General features: G+C 33.8%; 1 protein-coding gene across 5 annotated transcripts in view; it reads left to right on the forward strand.

Annotated features, from left to right (window-relative positions):
- Nucleotides 1-21,542, forward strand: part of CADM2 (cell adhesion molecule 2) — a 679,639-nt gene that overhangs the window by 231,238 nt on the left and 426,859 nt on the right. Inside the window, exon 2 of one of the 5 annotated variants that reach the window (XM_071809844.1) lies at nucleotides 16,153-16,203. The exons of the other annotated variants lie outside the window; for them this stretch is intronic. Coding sequence (XP_071665945.1) covers nucleotides 16,153-16,203 — 51 coding nt within the window. The remainder of the gene's footprint in view (nucleotides 1-16,152; nucleotides 16,204-21,542) is intronic. 5 annotated transcript variants of the gene reach the window in all.

Genomic DNA, 21,542 nt, shown 5'->3' on the forward strand with positions numbered 1-21,542 from the left:
TGCATTGTGAGCAATACTGAATTGCTTACTTATTCAATAATAAAGATGACATACTCTCCCATATTCAGCATTAAAAATGATTTAAAAAAATGGAATAAAAAAAGCTATGTTAAGCATACCAAACTTTGAAATGAATAGGCCATTATCACATGAAGGTAAGCGTAATGGAAGTATGTTAGATTGTTTTGAAAAACCAATTTATCTAGTTTAATATTATTATGCATTTTTTGGGACAGAAGTGATTTCAGCAAAAAAAAAAAAAAATCTGCTTGACTCAAACCTGACAACTGTTATTTATATCAAAATCATACTTGTATTTAAGTGGTACAATCTCTCATTGTTCCTGGGAGAAGTGCTGCTTCAGCAGGACTAGGCAAATTAGAATTTCCATAATTTTGCAAATCCGTGACTGTCCACTGTAGTGATTGTGGTTTTGTGTCTGCTTACTCTAACTGTTGAATTAAATAAATTTTATTTTTGAAACAGGATGAGATCTTGTACCCTGTCAGTTACAGAACTCCAGGTGACTGGTGGTAATTTCTGAAGGAATAGTAAGCTGTTTGCCTTTGATCCATAACCTTTATTTCCCCAACTGCTGCAATCCTCCTAATTTCAGATCTGTATCGACCACCCGTCTCTCACAATAAAAATCACAGTTTGCCTTTCCCTGTCCAGCTGCATCCCAAGTATAGGTCCTTATGTACTATGTGAAAAATGTTCAGCAGATCTAATTTTGGTTCAGGATTTACATGGTTTTCTTTGAATGAATGCATTAGATGAAAAAGCCCTTTGAAAGACAGTACCGTGTATTAGGAAGGAAATATATTTTTGAGAAAACATACCTTAAAAAGCAACTCCCAGAAAACAAGAAAACCCAGACCAGTCTGTATAGATACCAGCACCTTAGATGGTCACCTTCTTCTACATAAAGACTCTAGAGAAAGTGAAATCCAGGGCTATGGGGTTCTTAGATACCTAGTAGAGAAAGAATCAATACATCTCTCATCTCATGAAGTCTTACTTTTTACAAGCTTTTCTTTAATGTTCTTCTAGGTCAGCTTGTGCCTTTTCTCAAAATTCACAAAAGTGCTCTTGAAAAGATAACACTCCTTCCTTCACATGGCTTTGTGTATTTGAAGCTTTTTGGATCGTTATGCTTTCACTCTCACAGAACAGTTATCAGTTTAACATATAACTTAGGAAAACAATGTTGTCTTTCAAATCCATGCTTGTCAGTTATTTTCTGGAAAGAGGTGGTGGTGTCTTCCCAAGCAGATTGCATTCATTTTAAGAATTTTAGGTATATGGTGATCATCCCATGAGTTTTAGCAGCAGAACATATTTACACCAAAGATGTTGGTGCTTCATCATAGTCACATTGTTATCTCACAAACTGCATCACTAAATATTTAAATTTCAGTATTCATAATGTTTTATATACAATTTTCATATCATTTATGTTACTGTGTAATATAACTTACAAGAATCCTATTGCATCAGTGGATATGCTTTTAAAATTTCTGTTAAAATTAAAATAAAAGTTTAGAGACTTAGCTTCATGAAATTGTATAATGTGGTTGAAAAACCCAAGTACAGGAATGAAATTTTATTTTGTTTGTTTGTTTGTTTCTTTCTTTCTTTCTTTTAGTGGATGGGAAGTTTCCAGGCATCATGTACAAATGCCATTTGGAGGAGGAGACAGTAATGACAACAAACTATACTTAATATATATGTACAGTTATTTTAACTTACATTTTTTAGGGAGGTATTTGTTGCTTAAACACATGTCTACCGCAGTTTTGAATGCAGTGGCACTTGGACTCTAGCTGCTCCTAAGTGAGACCTTCCCACAGTCCCCTGTCATTGGCAGTAGAGGCCTGTCACAGGCTGGTATGAGTATATCAAAGTGTAGTAGATGCCTGCAGTTTAGGCAACTGAACTCCAGCTCTAGTACCACTTCAGAGTGTTCATCAGTAATTAATCTCAAGAATATTTTCTGTAAAGATTTTTTTCATGTGTATGGTTACAACACAACAAATCCCCTCCCATCCTCATTCTGTGCAGGAAAATAAAGAATATTCAATGAAGTTTTTTCAGCTGTAGACAGCTGTATCGGGTTACTTGTGTTGTACAAATTTTCACAGAGCAGAAAGAGGTTGTCATGTTTATACAATCACAGGACCTTCTAAATTACTGGTAAATGCATGGGTTCAATTTTAGAAAAGTGTATCAGTTTTAAATATCTCACTCTTTATAGAACAATTCAATAATTACCCGTATATTTATTCACTGGTTTCTATGTTAACAATTTACAAAGTACCAACCATTTTTAACAAGGGGTAAAGACATAGATATGTCTAGCTTTTATGAAGAAATGTGTAGACTTTGGTACAGTCAAAATTCTGAGCTACAGTATTTGGAATTCTTTTGCAATAGGGACCACATATGACTGACTGGGTGATTTAAAGGAATCAGTTAAGAACCAGAATTCAGCAGGTAGAACAAATTGCAATAATCTAGTGGTGGAGCAAACATGAAAACTTGTGGTGTCAAGATTTGCTGCTGGAACAAGTGTCAAAAGGAGTAATGGGAAGCTTTGTTTCATGACAACTGTTTAGCACAGAACATCAGATTTTTCGAAGCGTGTCTCATTGTATAAGTTGTGATTGTCGAGTGCACTTTTAGGACCTTTAGAAAAAAATAACAGTTGTTGCTAGGAATGCATCCAGAAGAGGATCATAAGAACATTGAACCTGAAAAGCAGGTAGCCTTTGTTTCAAGTCTTCTTGGAAAGAGAAATAGTGCAGAATTCTTCGGTGAGTTGAATCTTACATTACTCTCCATCTGCCCTTCTGCTGAAGTCTGGTTCATCTGAACTGCAGAAGTTCAGAAAGACCCTGCAGTTTTATGAGTTCAGAAATTTGTAAAAGCTCTGCAGAATGCTTTCTCTTTCACTCACCCAGAACTTCGCAATAGTAATGCAAAGATTCTTTGAACCTCAGTACACCAGAACTGAATTACAGTTTTGCATCAGATACGGTTTTCTTTCCCTCTTTCCACTATGTCACTTCACCAGTGGTTGAGGACAGAAATTACCAGCATCCTTCTGTAATTAGAGCAGTGCTGTTAAGCAGGGTACTCTGAAACCCAGAGGTCTCCATTAGTCTCTAGGGACAGTGTTTATGGGAAATTTTCACTGACAGTATTGTCTGCATATATTGATATTCTATTCCTTTAACTTTTTCATAAGATTTAAGACTAAAACACTGATCTTCATTCATTAGTGAGAGGGGCCATGAAGCTAAATAGAAGAAATGAGTCAAAAACTGTCCCAAATTATGTCTAAACATGAAAGAATTTAGAAACAGAAAAACAGTATTAAACCAGAAGTACTTACTCTAGTATCCTCAACTGTCTGCAATGATGTGTATTAATACATGTTCAATGAAGGTGATCATAAACAGTCAAATTTTAGTTGAATTTTCTATTCCTTAGATTTCCCATCACTGTGACATTTCGTAACATTGGCAAAGTTGAATAAAGTTTGTAATCAAAGTAAGAGTATAAAGCTGGATCCTACAAGATTACGTGAAAGCATAGAGTTCTTGCTGTCTGGAATCCTGTTGCTCTCACTGTGACTCCATGTGACAGTAGCATATTCCACTTTCAGGAGATGAGAGGAAATGTCTTCCTTTGTATCAAAAGAAAACATGTTAATTAGCGTGACTGCTGCCACAATTTACTTTGACCCTCTAGCTGATGGGGATGAAGGCTTGTTCTCTTACAAGATGGAATTTTGAAAGCAAGACAGGATTATTAACCTCCTTGCTGCTGCTGGCTGTGTGAAGCGTGCCACCCTCTTCTAACACAACAGCTTTGAGTCCTTCTCCTGTTTGGGATTCATCATCTTCAACTTTCTCCATTGATGTACAAGGGTCCTTCCATCCTACATGATGGTCTTGAGTACACCCTGGAAACTCTGGCATGGAAAACTTTTAATCCTGTAAGTTTATCTCCTCTCAGTTGCTGTAGTGCTGGAAGGTGGCTGGGTCTCTGAGCTACCACCAGGCTCTGTGCATGCTATGCTTCCAGCATTTCTGCCGTGCTGCCGGCCTTGGCACGTATCGTGCCTGGACCTCTTGGAAACAAATCGTTTTATAGACATGTTTTTGCTATCTTCAAGAGTAGAAATGTAATTCTGTGCAACCATTGCACTCTATGGATTTTGCTTTCTTCGCTTTTACAGTAGTTTAGCAGAGGACATTTTGAGTTGGTTATTCTTCATGTTGCACTGAACCAGGGAGAATTCAAAGGAAGGTAACAGTTCACTTATGGATTTTGATTATTTCTGCAAAGTATTTGCGATGCTTCCCTTCAGAAGTTCCACTTAACTGACCAAAAATTCTTCTGACACTTTAATATTCTGCTTATAATTAGTAATATCTTCTGGACTTTCTTGGAAGTCTCCTCCTAACAGCTCATTTGAAGAGACCCTTACATTATGCAGGTGGTGCTTTGAAACTGAGAATAGGAAAACATTCAAATATGCTAGTTAGTGTGATAGGAAGTCATTTCAATATGTCAGAAAAATAAAACTTTGAAAAGAATATATTACAAGAGGCACACTTATGAATTCACAAATGGATGAATTATTGATTATGCCTATCAGTGGAAAAAATCAAATTAAAGTTAAAGGAAAGAATTATTTGAATAGCTGTGTTCATTCAAAATGTATAATAATCATGATATAAATACTTATAGAAAAGCTAAAAATATTTTAAGGTAAGACAATAATGCTGGTTCTGATTTGTTTTTTCTGGCAGTTGTTAAGACAGCTGTTATACATGAAAATGCACATTTCTCTTGAAACGATGCATGGATATTTGTCAGGAAAATAAAACTTAATGTTAAATAATGAAATACAAGAAGATGGGTGTATAAAATTAATTAAAAGTGAGAAGGAGGTGGTTCTTTCTAAACAGGCATGCATGAGAACAAGATGTGTTTGAAGCATTCAGTCCCCAAAGAATTTGGTTATGGAAAGAGGCAAGCTATGAACATTTGAAAAGTACAATCTGAAAGTGCTTCAACTATCCAACACAATGTGATGATGCCTACTCAGAAGTAAAATAATTGCATGAGGGAAACTGCACCAGTCTAGAGAAAAATCATAACCTGTTCTCATCTATAGTTTGAAAAAACTTCCTAAAGTTCCATGTTTTTATTTTAAATGAAGACTTTTTTTTTTTTTAGTATATCTGACACAACTACGTGTGCTAACTAGAAATGTCACTTATAATTAACATACCTAGAACAAATCCTTTTTTGGAAATCTTTCAATGCTTTTAAACATGTCAATTTGCTTTCAATGCCTTTCTAAGCAATCTCCAGTAAATTGATTCAAAAACTTGTGAAAAAGAAAAGGCTTTATTTATTTTATCCTGTATTTATTGAATTTAATTCTATTTAAGCAGAAGCTGCTAGAGCATATGACAGTTTTAAGGGTGTGGATGTTATAACTCTCTACTCATCTGTCTGGCATAGACACACATCAAGTTATTATGCATAAAATCCATCTCTTAACTAATTAGCAGTCTCAACATATCTTCAAAGTATAAATGAATTATTAAATGTTGGCCCAGGACTGATGAGGAATGATTGAAAAGAAAAAATTAATTCTTTAGCCATTAAAGATGAGGATCAGAAAAAAAGGAAGATATTACTACATTAAAAAAAAAAAAAAACAAACCAAAAATAGATTTTTTATTTGCTTGATTTCTGACTGAAGCCTCCAAAACCAGCAAATTACATCTGTTCCTTTGACAATTCTGTCAAAAGAAAGGTAGAGTTTACCACAGAAATAAAGTTTCAGGATTCTGGGCTAATCCTGTAGCAGTCAAACTCATTTACATCTTTAAAAAAATGAATCGGTAATTGTTGACTTTTTCAGGTACAAAAATGTGACCCTTATTACTTTACTTGTTCATTTATCAAGAGAAAAAAAAAAAAGTAGAAAAAAAACCCATAGCTTTGGATTTTGTCTTTGTGCTGTGCACGGTTTAGTCCTCCATATTTTATGCGTGTTTGGTCACAGAAGCATATTTTTCTCGATAAAAAACTGGACTGTCTAATATAAAATGTCTATCAGCTTTTTATTAAATATATGAAATGAGAAACCAGGCTATGGCAATGAAACTATGTCAGAATAAATTGCGACTTCACACTGTAAGCCTGGTGGCTCACCACAGGTCATCATTAGGACCCAATTCATCTTAAAATGCGCACCATCTTTGAAGTAATAACACCCAATGCCTGTGCCTGTACTAGTAGCTCTGATCAAAAACTGTAAATCTTTTTGTCACCATATATTGTGTGAAACAATTAATCTCAATCCCTGGAGATGTGGACTTTGTGAAGAAACTGTGTTTTGTCAACAGTAAGGGGAGCTGTAAATCAGTTTCAAATGGATGTTTGTCTAGGGTAAAGAAAAGAGTTCACCCTATAAAATGCATGCATCCTGAAAAATGCATTGTATAATACAATGATGCCTTAGGAAGCATAACTTCAGCATTGTTACAATTTCAGATATTTTAAGATAAACCCTACTGGTACAAGTGGCACTGGGTGTTTAGTACAGTAACCTTTTTCTTACTAGACTTGCTTGATACTTCACATTATTTTAATCATTTTTAATACCGTCTTTAGTCTGCATCCTTGTCCTGTTTCTCAGTACTTCTGTAACATATTGTTGACCTTAAGAGGATGCACTAGGAAAAGGACAATTCCTCTAAAGTGATTACGAATTTGTTATATATCTTAAGAAACACAGAGCCATTGACTTTTTTTCAACTCTTATGTATATAATCTCATAGAATAAGCCAAAATGTTACAGATATTTGAATGCAAATAATGTAGTAACTGTAAGTCACTCTTATTTCTGATCAGTCTTGTCAGAACCTATGTTAGTCAGTAATAGTCATCCAATACCACTTAACTAGCAAAACTGTTAGTTAAGAACATTTTCTTAGATAAAAATGCAGTATAGCTGCTGAATTTAGCTTTGAAAAAAATAGTTTTTTGATTGGTTAATATTTTTTGGCCCTTTTCCCCATTTTGCTTTCTAATAAATCTAAAGAATAAGTTGGTTAAGTTAAAGACTTCCAGTGCAATCTTTTTTTCAAGGTTATATACTCTGGCAAATGTTTACCTTTCTTTTATATAACTGTGAATGATAATTATGAAGTATACTGTCACATTGCATTAGTTATGTATTTAAAACATCAAACATTTATCCAAATTTCAGGATTTTTAAAAAATAATTATATTCATTTTTTACTTTGTACTTTCTTGTCCTAACAACACAAGTTTGATTACCTGGATACTATTATTTCCAGCTGGCAGAAGATTATAATTTTATCCCAATTGGACAGAAAATAGTAAACATTATCAACTAGAAACTCATATGTATTTTCTACCACCAGTTTAAATGAATTGTTGTCAGGAGATTTTTCTGCCCTTAAGTGAATAGCTGAATACTCTGACATTCAGGAGCTTTAACCAATGTTGATATCCCACTAGCCTGTTTCATCATTCTCTGACCTAATGTCTGGAAAGAAGATACAGGAGCATAGCAATGGAAAATTTTCCCCAATACAGTAGCATAGTTGCTTGTATAGTGGAGTAGAGTATTTTGTCAGTCCTGGGCAAGTTTATAGGCAGTTATTGAATCCAGCAGCACCATATTGACACTGATACAATTCAGTGTATAGGGTTGTGTTATCCACAGTTTAACAAAATAGAACAGAGTATCTGCTTTGGCCTGTGTGAGTCCTTAATATATGAGCTGTAAAATCTGTACAAATGATACTGCAGAAAAGAAAGTGATGCTGTCTGTCGTTATGCCATTCACATAAACTACATATTAAAATAAAGTGATCACCATCAGGAAAAAATGGCAAGGGTAGTCTCATTACCATAGAAAGGTTATGTTTGCACATTTTTCTTCAAAGGAATTACATTGAGTGCTTTATATTAGTGAGGTGAGTTGTAGTGTTTGCAGGGGGCTGGGGACAGTGACAAAATCACTCCTGTTCAAGCAGTAAAGAAGAAATGTGTACCATTTTTTATTATACAGTTCATTCAAAAATAATTAGTCTTTGGACCATTTTAGTTGTATGGGTTTTACTTTACCCTCTAAAAATAGATTCTCCAATTTTTTGTATTTTTTTAATTATTTTTTTTATGACAGAAAGTAAGCTGATCACAGAGAAATCATACCTTGTTCTTCCACAACCAGATCAACATTACCATATTTGGGAGCTTTAGGACAAAATGTAATTTCATTGTCAATTTTAAGGTCTGAATAATTTTTCTGTAGATAGCATAAACACCAGAAGGCAGAAAAAAACCTTAGAGTTCTCTTAGTTTTTAATGACCAAGGGCTTGTAAAATATGAATAGAACCTCTATTTAAATTGTAGACTTCATGAGTTAGGATCAGCAATAATAATCTATTAACAGGACTAGATTATATTTATTGTTTAAGGATTTTTGTTTGTTTTGTTTTTAATTAAATATTAGGTAGCATAATTCTGTAAAATCTGAAGTATAAACTTCTATGTTTATACATTTTTATTTCTGAATGTTGAACACTTTCTAATTAGGAGAATTAATTGTATTATTTTCTGGTAGTTGGCTACTTCATTCCACTTTAGAGTTTTTGTCAATGGAAAAAATGCATAAATGAGAAAGATAAAAACTTTAATTCAAATCTTACACTGAATTTACATTGGAATACATTGAATTGAATTGTCCACTAGATTGGAAATTAGAGAAAACATATTTTGCGTGTGAATTAAACAAATAAACAAAACCAAAACAGAACAACACCAAAACCAAAACCCCAAACTCCTGTGTTAAAAACAAAGACATAATGCACATGCAATGTTAAGGATACCAAGCCTTCAAACAGATCTCAGGATTTGTGTTTGTATTTTTTGATGCTGCTTCTCTTTTCTTCATGCATTTTAGGTTTTATATCATAATGAAGTACATGAGTTTTCTTATTTGCGCAGCAAAGAAAGGAGGACAAGGAAAGTAACCAGTATCTGGTTTAACTGTACACTTTGAAAATTAGATTTGGTTTAACCCATTCCTTTCTCCAGCCATGGCTACAAAACACGGTGATCTTGCAGGGCTCAGCTTGGCCCTGATGGCAAACCCCGGGCCCCCAGCATAGTCACAGGCTACTAGGTTCATTGGTCTGAAAATATGAATGCACCTAAAGTATATCAGATTTTTAAGGAGATATTGTAATAAAGACACACAGGTTAGTTTAAAAATGGAAGACCTCAAACTTCATTAAAAGGAAAGGAAAAAAGAAAAACACAAAAAGAAAGCACAAACAAACACAAACCAAAATAAACAAAACAACAACCACCTTTTTAACAGAAAAACAGTAAATGGTTAGGAGTAAAACCTCCTAATTTTTCTCTTCATCTTTCTTCACCGCGACAAAAATGATAAGGTTCAAATAAAATCTCTTGAAGGCACACAAAGGCTGCTTGTTTTCCCCTTCCAACCCAAACAACAGAAGTGCTACATCCTCTATGGACCAGTGATCTGCTAACCTGGGTTTTCTTTCAGCAGGGAAATAAACCAACCACTTCCCTGGAGCAATTTAATCATTTAACTTATTGATCTCTGTGTTCAGGCCAGGGGTAAACTAGACCCTCAGCAACTCATGATCATGTGGGAAAGGGGGAAAAAAAACAACCAAATGAAACAAAAAAACCCAGCTTAAGGAAATCCTTCTTTTGCTTTGCTTAATAGTTTATCTTTGGTTTTCCTCAGTAGATTCTACCTCTGTCTACAGCCACTGCTGAACTGGTATCAGTTGAGATCATTCAGCTGAAAGTGTGCTTCCCTAAGAAACTATGAATTACACCAGGAAAGAGAAAGCTATGTAAAAGAAAATAATCAAGAAAAAGAAAGAAATCTGAAACAGTAAAAACAACAACAACAAACAAGCCAAAACCATAACAACAGTAACAAAACCCCCTGTATGTATTTTCAGAACTTATTCTATGATAATTTATACAACAGTCACACTAAAAATGGTTAGAATCATTTCATGATTCGTGGATATTTCACATTGGAAATAATGTAGTGTATAGGAATAGGTTTATGTGCCATAGCAGTACAACTTCTATCTTTAGTGGGAATTTATGATACTGCTGTTAAGCCTCAGACTCCTAGCAAATTTCCCTGTGAAAAAAAGGATTATTTTATGTCATGTAAGTTATTTCATCCCAATGCAAGCAACACTTTAGTTGGTGATTTACCCTGTGTAGCCCAGCACAAAAGATTAAAAAATGTTTACAGTGCAATCTTATTGGAGAATTTGCATGTCTTCTCAACCAGCTGTAAAGTTCCTGGAAGCAGAGCAATGACTGGAGAGGCATCAATCCAAAGCAAAAGTTTTCTGATTAATTGGTTTGCCTTGGTGTAACCATTTCAGTACAGCGGGACAAATCAGACTTACTGCAAGAAAGAAGTTCCTCTTTTGAACCAATGCTTAATGTAATCCTACGTTCAGACCGTCTGTCTTATGAGTAAGATCTCCAGTGGAGCAGATTTTAAATGTACTAAGCTTTTTTTAATTATTATTTATTTTTTCCAGGGATAAAAATCTGTTAAATTTTGATCTCTTAAGGCCTAATCCTCAGATGCTGTGAAATCTGTTTATTCTTTTGACTTTGGTGGAACTATAAGGATGTACATCAGTTCAGCATCATGTTATCTTCCCCGTCGGTATTTCTGCTAATTCAAGTGAGAAATAAATCCTCACTGAAGAGGCAAGCAATTCCCTTTTACTCCTCTCTTGATTTGGATAAGATCTGGCACTTTGAAGAATGTATTAGATTTGCAATGTCCTTTGGTTCTCTTATTCTGTATGGCAAACAAGGCTTCGTTTCACCTAGGATCCTTTTTTTTTTTTTTTTTGTTTTGTTTTGTTTTGTTTTGTTTTGTTTTGTTTTGTTTTGTTTTGTTTTGTTTTGTTTTGTTTTGTTTTGTTTTGTTATAAAGGATCTGTGCACGTATTACTAGATTATATTTAACCTAAGATGAATATTTTCCAGGCAGTGTTATCTGTTGTTAGACAACTGTTTGAAAACAGAAAAATCCTCATTCAACCTCCAATTTAGGAAATAGGAAATAGTGCATAAAGAAGTGGATCAAGCAGGAAGTCTCCTTTGACAAAAAGTTATTCCTGATTGCAAGAGTCTTAGAAAAAGGTTTTCCACACTGCAAAATACATTGGCAACAAAGAATGTTGGTGTTGGTCAAAATCAAACAACAAAGTAACCTTTACAGTTCAGGAGGTAAAGTTGCAGACAGTATGGTTAAGTACAAAATAATCTGCTGTTCTGAGGGAGTAAGTGGTAAATGTCAATATAGTCCCCAAGAAAATATTTTTTTTTTAAAAAAAAAAGCTTACAGAACTTTCTTTTGCAATATTTATGTAAACTTCATTCAGTTGCTTAAAACTAGGTATCTAATTCAATTTAAGATGTCTTAATATAGCCAAGAGATCTACCCAGGGTTGACAAACATGGCACGAGGCCTGTGGAAGGCCCGAGACTATCTGGGTTAACAGCTGGACAGCAGGCAGGATACCCCCGAGTCTCTGCTACAGCACCAGATGCCTGTGTCTAGGCATGGGACACCTCTGCTTAGGTAACAGAACCAGCCCCAGAACAACTCAACAACTGTGTCCTGGCTCCTTTTTTCCACTATTATTATTATAATTCATTACTATTACTTTCATTATAAACTTTTAAAAGTTGTAAGTCATCGTGTGAGGAGAGATCCTTTATTTAATTCTCTACAGTTTAATTCCCAGAATACTAAGTAATATTTTTTGTGTTTTTCATGAGTACTGCTTGTAATGTGTTATTCTAACATTCACTTCTGTGTAGTCCTAGAGTTAATTTACAAGATTTTTTAAGGTCTTTGTGTTTCTCAGAAACAGGGCTATAGACCGAGGTAATTTGATAAAGGAAAACACACAATGGAAAACAGTATTTTCAGGATAGAAAAACATACCAAACAGTATATCGAAATTGAATGAGCACATAATATTTCTCCCTGTGATGGGGATGTCTTGTTCATTGACAAAAGCAGGATCAGTCCCTAAGTTGTGTTCTTCTGCTGTCAGGCACCTGTTCAAGAATATGTCCATGAAGATACAGCTTTCAAGCAGTCATTTCAAGCAGCACTTTACAAATTTCAGTTTTGCAGGCAATTTTTAATTTGTCTTAATGACATTCATTCATTAATAGATACTGTAAAAGCTAAACTGTTGTTTTTTACAAGTGAGAGAAAGGTTGAATAATATTTCCGTATTACCAAATGCGTTCAGTGTCCTAGAAAGCACTTTAAATGTACCTGGTAGTTAAGACATAACAAAAGTATATGTTTACATAAGAAGTAACATCTCATCTAAATTAGCTGTAGTGGAGCAAGAGCAATAAACAAAAGTAGATATTTGACTGTCAAAGGAAATGTTCAACATATGAAAATAGGGCTATTGCAAAGGGAGGTACATGAATTACAGCTGATTGGTGACCTCTAATTGGGTTTGGACAAATATTTGGAAGGTGGTTATAATTTAAATATTGAGAACTATCTGCCACATATAAGAGATGTTCTGCTACTATCTAACTATTGTTTTCCCAAAGCTTTCTACCATATTACACCTCTTTACAGGAAATATATTGATTAATACTCTAAATCTGTTTTTCAGTCCCAGAAAACATAATTCCTATAGAAGTCTGGGATTTTATTCCCCTAAAGCTTCTTCACTCTGAGGCATTGCTCTCCTTTTTCTTACAACTGTCATTTGTTTCTCATGCAAAATTAAAATTTTCTTCAACTTTTCCCATTATGTTTTATTAAAATATTGATTAAATAGCCTTCACAGAAAGGCTGACATTTCTTCTTGTAATAATTTTAAGTTTCCATGTCAAATAAGAACTTGCTGCGTCCCTAGTATTTTGTTATTTTCAGAAGAGAAAAACAAGATTTAAATATGATTTGAAGCAACACTATGCAGTACATGTATTATGAACTTCCTAATAAAAAAAAAAAAAAGCCAAGTAATACTAAACAATTCCTTCTGCTTTCTTGAGTGTAAAAGGATCTCTGCATTTCTTGGTCTAGGTGCAAATATGTGTCTCTGTATGAGCAACAGGATGTATGTGCCTCATTTTGGGTGCTTTGTCCCGATATCCTCTGAAGATTTTGTTAGTTCTTCATACATCATGTCCAGTTGAATAAAAAGTGAAATTAATTAACCAGCTAAATATGGAGAGTAATTATAACAGTGAATAGGAAAAAAAAAAAAAAAGCAGCTATATTTTTTGTTCTTTAATTACTACCTAGCATCATTTACCGTTAATCTAATACACATTTTTATTTTATATTTTAACTTCAGATGTAATGTTTCTGCAGAAAGTGTTTTCAGAGTGCCTTATGTGTAGCCATTACTGTCTCCCTGTATTTCTCTCCTTCTTGCCTGAGCTGGGAGATTCCAGGAAAATGTTTCACTCTTAAGTTTTTCCTACAAAACCCTTCGCTCTCCTTAGTAACCAAGTAGGGAGCTTCAATTCTCAAGTCTTTCTTGCAGGTATTTTATTGCACTTTGGCTTGGTTTTATTTTATTATTTGCTGGAATATTTTCTAGATTACTTTAGAATAAATTATCTGATAAATGAACAGTTTTCCTTATTGAAACAAAAAAGAGAATGGAAAAAATGGGGAGAATAAACGATTGTCTCTGATACCTTCAAACACATTTAGAAAGTCCATACACAAGTCTGGAGAAATATAGAAGAGCAGTGGGTTGTCTGAGCATCAGTCACAGGAAGGAAGTCACTGAGGCACACAATCAAAAAAGAATATAAACCCAAAGGAATACCAGAGACTATCCATCCCTTGATGATTTGTATTTCAAAAAGAAATATTCCATGTAGTCCCAAACTGAACAAGTTTCTTCTGGCTTCAATTTGCATCAGAACCTCAGGTCCCCATAGAATGGAGTTACAACTGTGGTCCAAAAAATTATCTGGAAAACCAAATAAAAATGATTTTGTAGGGTTTATGCTCAAAGTAGGTCTACCCAAGCTTTACTGTTGTTAACAAGTAGATTGTGTTTGTAGCTGAGAATTCATCGTAAGTAGAAATGTTATTTGGGCATGAGGGGCAGAGGTTTCTCTCATCTGTTCTGTCTGTCTGCGAAGGGTGTAAATATGTCTCTTGCAAAGCCCCTGTTGATTATGTTTCTTTTCCTCCAGACCAAGGTGGTTGTTAGCCTTGATAACAGTTGTGTGATCTGATTTTTAGAGTTTATGTCTTCCCTTCATAACACCAACCTTTTTGTCTTTACCTTCAAACACATGCATGCGTCCCAACCTCTAAGGCTGACACAAGAAAATCCTCTTGTCACTCAAAAAATAGAGTTATCAAAAAAAGACCATCTCAGACTGTGAGGCCAGTAAAGGCCATCTGCTTCCTCAGCCAACAGAAAGGCCGTGGCAGTGATAGTAAGGAAACTTCGTTTCATGGTTCTGTCAGCCGTGACAATGGAGGGCTTGTTGATGGTTTGACAGGTCTTGGAGTAGCTGATGTATTTGATGCAGGTCAGTTCCCAGCTTGGGCTTTGGTTTTCTCCAGAAACAGCCACTGCTTGATGGAGGAGCCTGAATGTATTCAGCTTGAGAAGAAGTCAACCCGAACGACTTTTCAACCTAAGGGGGAAAAACAAAAAAAAGATAGTGTTGTGAGTACTCCCAGAAGCATTGTCAATTATTTCAGAAATATCAAGGAATGATAACACTAAACGAACTTCTACTTTTTAAAGGCACATCAGAATTATGCTGCTACTTAAGGTATTTGAAGAATGGTTTTATTAGGTAAATTGAAAAGTAAACATAATGCTATGTGTAAACAGGGGGAAGGGTTTATCAGCTCCTTCAAGACTGAGGCAATACGTATAATAAGCTTTACCTGGGTAATTAATGCACATAATTTTTAACCATTATGGAAAATGAATTTAAGTGACTGAATAAAGTGAATTTAAAATTATGTTTCAACAAGGTAAATGAATCAGTCTTCGTAGCCTAATGTTAGGCTTCAGGTTGCTGGAGTGGTAAACAAAGTTTCTAGCTGTGGGAAGCTTTCAGTAAATACATTTTCTTTAAAGTGTAATTCTATATGAGCTCCCAGTAAATTGCAATGAGAGCAGATTCAGTTATCAATTATTTGGACAAAATTATGGCCTCTATCTGTTGTCTACATAGCAGGTTTTTTTAAGGTGAACAGAACTGAAGGGTATGGGGTAATTTTGGTGTCAGCATTCCAGTAGTGTTGCAGTCTGTCTTGCTGTGTGTAGTAGTGAGCTGAAGAGGTTAACATGAAAAACAAATTACTGTACTTTTCTGTAGTCTTCATTAATGATGTACTTCACCAGAAAAAGAAAAAGACAAAGACAACCGATGGGAATGGAACCAGCTTTGCAGGCTGAATTGGTATTCTGCTGTGCACAGTATGTTTTACTCCCTGGCAGCAAGATGACTTGTTTTTTCCAATTTTTGATGGTAAAGGGTCAGGAAATAATATTAACTAAGGCAAGTGATTAAAAAGAATTAAATTGAAAACCTTTCTCTGCCCAGCAGAAGTCAGCTTTGAAACCAACTTATATTGCTTACGAATGATTTATCATTTCACTCTTAAGTGATTTCCTTCTCTCCATCCCCCGATGATAAACTCCAAGTATCACACACACAAAGGACATTATTTGATCCTCAAAGTTGTGGTAGGAAGATGTATTTCTTAAAGCACATTTGGGGATGTTTCAGGTATTTATTTCATATGTGCAATAAGCCTTGCTCCAGTCCTTGTAATTTTTAAGGAATGGATTTAGATATGTAAGGAATGATTTTTTTTTTCTTTTTTTTTTTTTTTTCCTGAGCTCCATGTTATCCAACAGATCACTACTCTGAAGAGTGTTTTGGGAATTCAGTATTGACAGGTGGATACAGAAAACCAGAAACATTGGCATTCTTATTCTCTCTTTCTTTTCTGTCCTTAGAAAATCTACCTGACAGTACCTGGTTTCCAGTGTCCCAGATCCTCCTTAATGGTGATCTTTTTAGAAATACTAGAGAAAGTTTTATCATGTAATTTTTCAGTAAATACTGCTTTTTTGTTTGGCTGATTTTGGTGTAAAGTCAAGTGATTTACGTTAGCTTTTCCAAATTTTTCTGTTCTTGGGTAATGAACAGCAAGATTGTTAAGTATTTAATTAATTTTAATGGGGCCTTTTTGAATTATTTATTAAAGGCTGTACTTCTGTATTAATTTCATCTTTAGAAATAGCAATATTCTAATTTCTCTATTTTCTAGGAAGGTATTCTAGAATTTTTTTTTTTTTTTTGGTTTGTTTGCCATGTTTACATTCTTTGGGTCATGGAAGGAAGAAGAACATTTATTACCTCATCCTCATGTTAGGATTTAATTTTAGTATATACTGACATGGACAAATAATTTCCCTATCAACTCTTTTAAGTTACAATATTGAAACATCTAACTTTTTTTTTTAAAAAAAAAAACAAATAAAACAAAACAAAACAAAACAAAACATTAAGTACTTTGTGTACCTGTGTTAATGACTTTATTTACACAAACCTCCCTCATGAACACACATTTTTGAAACAATAAAGCATAAAAGTAAGGCAAAAGATCCCTAAAAATACATTTAAAGAGTAAATCCTATCAGTCTTACACTTTCAAGAAGATAAAAATATAAAGAAGCACTCTTGCTATCAAATATAATTTTTTTCTGTAATCATGGGAACTTGGAACTTGTAGTATTCCCCTTCATGTATTTGTGGAGTGTTCACTATGAACAAAGAGTATATAACTAATAAAGTACATTTGTTGTTATTTTAGATTAAAACATATTGCCAATGTTTTGTTCAGAAAAGTCCTCAAAATATCTGCTTCCCTAGTGACTTTGCAAATCAAAATTTCTATTTTTGTGGCCTAAAATATTTTTTTAAAAGCCTGTCCACTTATTATGGATTATAAGGATACTTTCCATTTATAAAGCATATTACCATAAAAAGTGTGAGCTGTCTTACTTGCTCATCTATTTACCAATATGTTGCTGTTATAAATTAAAACCAACTCGCAGTACACAGTGAAATGCTGGTATTGTGGTTATAATATGTAGGAAGATAACTACAAGTTTTGTCCTGTATTCATGTGGAAGAGGTTAATTCCTCCTTTCCTCAAGATTTCTTTTCTTTCTGGATAGCTAAGATATACCACTCTTCATCTATTTAACCTAAATACACAATGATCATCATATTACCTTTCACTTCTTAAAGCCATTTATTTAGTATTTCCTATTTTGTTTATATTTTGATACACTGTAATATCTGGAAATATTTAAATATCTTATTGCTTTTTAACCTAATGGTTTAAAGTTAAACAGAGGTTTGAATTCAGGAAAATATAAAGTATTCTTCTCAAGTAGCAGCAGTTTGTCTTTAATTTTATACACCCTTGAGTGATTATAGAAACAAAGCAAATTTTCCTTTGTAGATATCTTTATTGTACATGTATGCATATGTGTGTGATATTGAAACATATAATAAATCTCCGTATGATTTTTTCTTCTTTTTTCCTTTTGTTTTGTCAAATGAAAACATAACTTTGTTTTGCTGTCTACTCGCCCTAGCTGCTATTCTCCTTTCCTCGATGATGACATTTTATACTTCAAGAATATTGATTAAGCTCTATTCCTTTAATTCTAAATTAAAGCAAAAGTATTTGTTTACCTTAGTCATTGCACAGAATTATCTCACAGGATGGGTTTAGAGTAAATTTATTATTATTATTAGTATTCATGAAATATTTTTATATGCTTAGATAAGAGGATCTGCAAAATTCAAAATCAATGACTTAAGATATTTATTAATAGTTTCTTACTTTGCAATTTCTTTGTGGGTTTTTCAAAGGTAACACCTCTTTAACTAAATACTAAATTCTAATATAGCTACCATGGTGGTACAAAAAAACTTTTCAGATCTTCATTCAGATTTTTTATCTCTTTTATATTTTCTTTAAGATACGTGATTATTTTTAGGGTTATTTTTAAATAGTAGGATTGTACAATGAATTAATTTAAAAAGTCTTCTGAGTGAACGAAAGGACAATCTACTGAAAATTAGTCCATGTTTGTGGAAGATCAGAGTAAACAGTTTTTTGGTTTAACAACAATAGATCTCTCTTAGAAAAAAAGAAACAACTAGCTTTTACTGTAAGTCTGCACATTGTGTTTTCATTATGTTTTCTTCCTAGAATGCTGTTAAGGCAGTTTTTGGCTTTTGAGGTTTATATTGTGGTTTTTGTTTTAAAACAAAAACAAACGAACCACCCAACCAGCCAACCAAACAAAAACAACAACAAGAACAACAAAGAAAACACCAAGAAAAATGGTATTAAAGAATTCTAATTTGGGGGGTTGAGTATCTTACAATGGTTAGCATAGAAGTTTCTATGTTTAAATGTAGAAAAATTAATTTCGTCTCCCACCTGTCACTAACACAAATGCAGACATTTGGCTTTTTTTCAGAAAAAGTTTTGAACTTGGAAATGATTATGATATCTTCTAACTTCTGTTTTATTACAAAATATAACCTATAATTGACTCTCTATGAATACAGCATTGCAAGTAGCCCATGTCACCTTATGGGTAAGGTTCAGTGCCTCAACTCACAGACCTCAGTGATACCACTGGAAGCGTGACTCACTTTAGTCAGTATTTGTACTTTGTATTTACATTCAGTGTTACTTACTAAAGAGTTTGTAAGCACCTTACAGGTGCGAATATATAAAGATAAATAGATAGAGGAATTACATTTAGTTAACACTAAATTCCATTTGAATGGTTTCCATCTGTTAAAATTAGAACCAAATGGTAAAATAAATTCAGCAGAATCACAGAATCACAGAATTGACTGGGTTGGAAAAGCCCTCAGAGATCATCCAGTCCAACCCTTGGTCCAACTTCAGTCCATTTACTAGATCATGACACTAAGTGCCATGAGTCCTTCTAGAGTATTACATCTTGCAATTAAACTACGAGATTTGCTACAACTTGGAAATGTAATTGATTTTATTTTAGTATCACATATTAAGAAATTTCCTATTCCATTGCATATATTAATAAGCCATTTGACAAATTTCTATTGAGAAGCTGCATCCTTTAGCCAGATGTTACCCTCACTGTGCATGCTTAAACAAATTACCTCTAAATAAGAAAAGCAATATAAGGTTCAAAAGAAAATGCTGAACTCAAATATGCTAGATTTCCCTGTCTGTCTCTCAAGACCCTTAATGACTGTTCTCAGATGGTCAAGCCATTTTTTCTTTTTCTGTGTCACCCTGTTTAGAAAAAACAAACAAACAAACAAACAAACAAATCACCTTGCACAGTTTATGCAGACATGCAATTTAAAATTGGGATTATATTTTTCTTATCCAACACTTTAGAATTTAATAGAATTATCTGCTGAGTGCTTTCCTGAAAAAAATGAAATTCTGGGAAGCTTCCAGTTCTCGTCACCTTTTACTTGTGATGACTACCTCTGCTGGGAAGAAGATAACATTTCTAATTTTGCACCAGCCTTGGCAAGCTTCCATTAGTTCTAAAGTAATCATGAGATTCTTGTGGATACACAAGCTAGTTTCCACTTCTCTTTGTAGTGCCTTCCTTCCTTCCTTCCTTCCTTCCTTCCTTCCTTCCTTCCTTCCTTCCTTCCTTCCTTCCTTCCTTCCTTCCTTCCTTCCTTCCTTCCTTCCTTCCTTCCTTCCTTCCTTCCTTCCTTCCTTCCTTCCTTCCTTCCTTCCTTCCTTCCTTCCTTCCTTCCTTCCTTCCTTCCTATGAAACAGTTTCAGTCAAAACTGCTACATAAAAATCCTTACGCATTAAATTTTCCCAGTTTCAAGAAACACATTTCCTCATTATTAAAATAAATTATTCCTTGATTATCTAAAGATTAATCTAGAGATTCCACCTGGGGGTTTTTTTGGCTATCTAAGTATATGATGAAAATTTTAATTCATGAGGCACAGAGACAGATAAAATTAAATTTTTTTTTTTTTTTTCAGCATCTTCTTATTTATTCACTACAAACAATGCTTTCTTCTTGTGGTCAGGGATTCTTATTTTCCAGGATTTGTAATACATGTGACTTTAGATTCATTCATACTGCCAGTATTCTCCACCAATATTTGTTATTAATTAAAAAAAAAAAAAAAGTTACAGTCATGCCTTTCTAATATGTACTAGCTTTGTCATCAAAATTGTAATTTATACCAGACAGTGTTGAAGATACAGGAGTAGAGGAATTGTTTTTGTAATGAACTCATAGAATTTCTGTGATAAACCTGAATTTTGAATTCATGTTTTTCATTTGAAAACATTGTAATTAGAAAGTACAAGACTGAATATTTAAGGTAACATTTAATTTGTACTCTGTCTCTTCTCAAGCATTATCTGCATGACTTTCATATGTTCTCAGTCAGGCTGAGGTATAAAAAGGGACACAAAATAATTTCTCAGCTAATAAAATATCTTTTTTGTTGTTCTCATAACTTAAAAATTTCTTGTCATTAGAGACAGAAAGGAAATTATTCCTAATCTGCATAATTTCAACATACATATACATACTTATACTTTCAGAGAAGCTGTTTGCTTACTTTAAAAAAAACAAATACAAAAAAAGTATTTATTTTGAAAGGAAGCCTGGTAAATTTTGGAAACCTTCTCCATGATATCTACTTCAGACAGGATAATGTATAATGTTATTTTAGATAATTTGGGAAATTTTATTTAAATTTTATGACTCACAAATAATCACAGTTTGACACGTTGTTTTTGCTGATCCATATATTTCTCTTTTTAAAATTAGTTTGATGACATGAAAAGAAACCTATTGTGTTACTTTGGTGCAGAAATTGTAGCTTCAGGAAACTGATCTCAAAGAAGTAGTCTGTGGCTAGAGGTGGAGGTTGAAGCACAAAAAGAAGAAGTTGAAACACAAAACACAAAAGATTAAAATTACCTTAAAATTTCAGTAAACATTCAGTGCAGGAAAGTTGTTTTATCTAGTGTGCTGAGGAAAAAAAAAAGAAGATATTTAATGCTTCTGGATGAATGTGATTGCACTTTGTCACCTGCTGTTTACAAAGACAGAGTTCAACAGATAATTAACATGTAGCAGGAATATAAAATGAGCTTTTGGAGCCACATTTGAGGGGGTAGGAGACTAGTTAACACAGAAGTGACAAACAAGTGGATTGCAGTTAGTTTGAAACTCTGAATGCAAATGAATTTAAGTCTCTTTAAATTTTCTCAAATATGCTTGAGCATGGGATTCACCCACTTAATAACAGTAGTAATATTTATAG

Source organism: Patagioenas fasciata, chromosome 1, assembly GCF_037038585.1.
Source record: "Patagioenas fasciata isolate bPatFas1 chromosome 1, bPatFas1.hap1, whole genome shotgun sequence".
NCBI lineage: Eukaryota > Metazoa > Chordata > Aves > Columbiformes > Columbidae > Patagioenas > Patagioenas fasciata.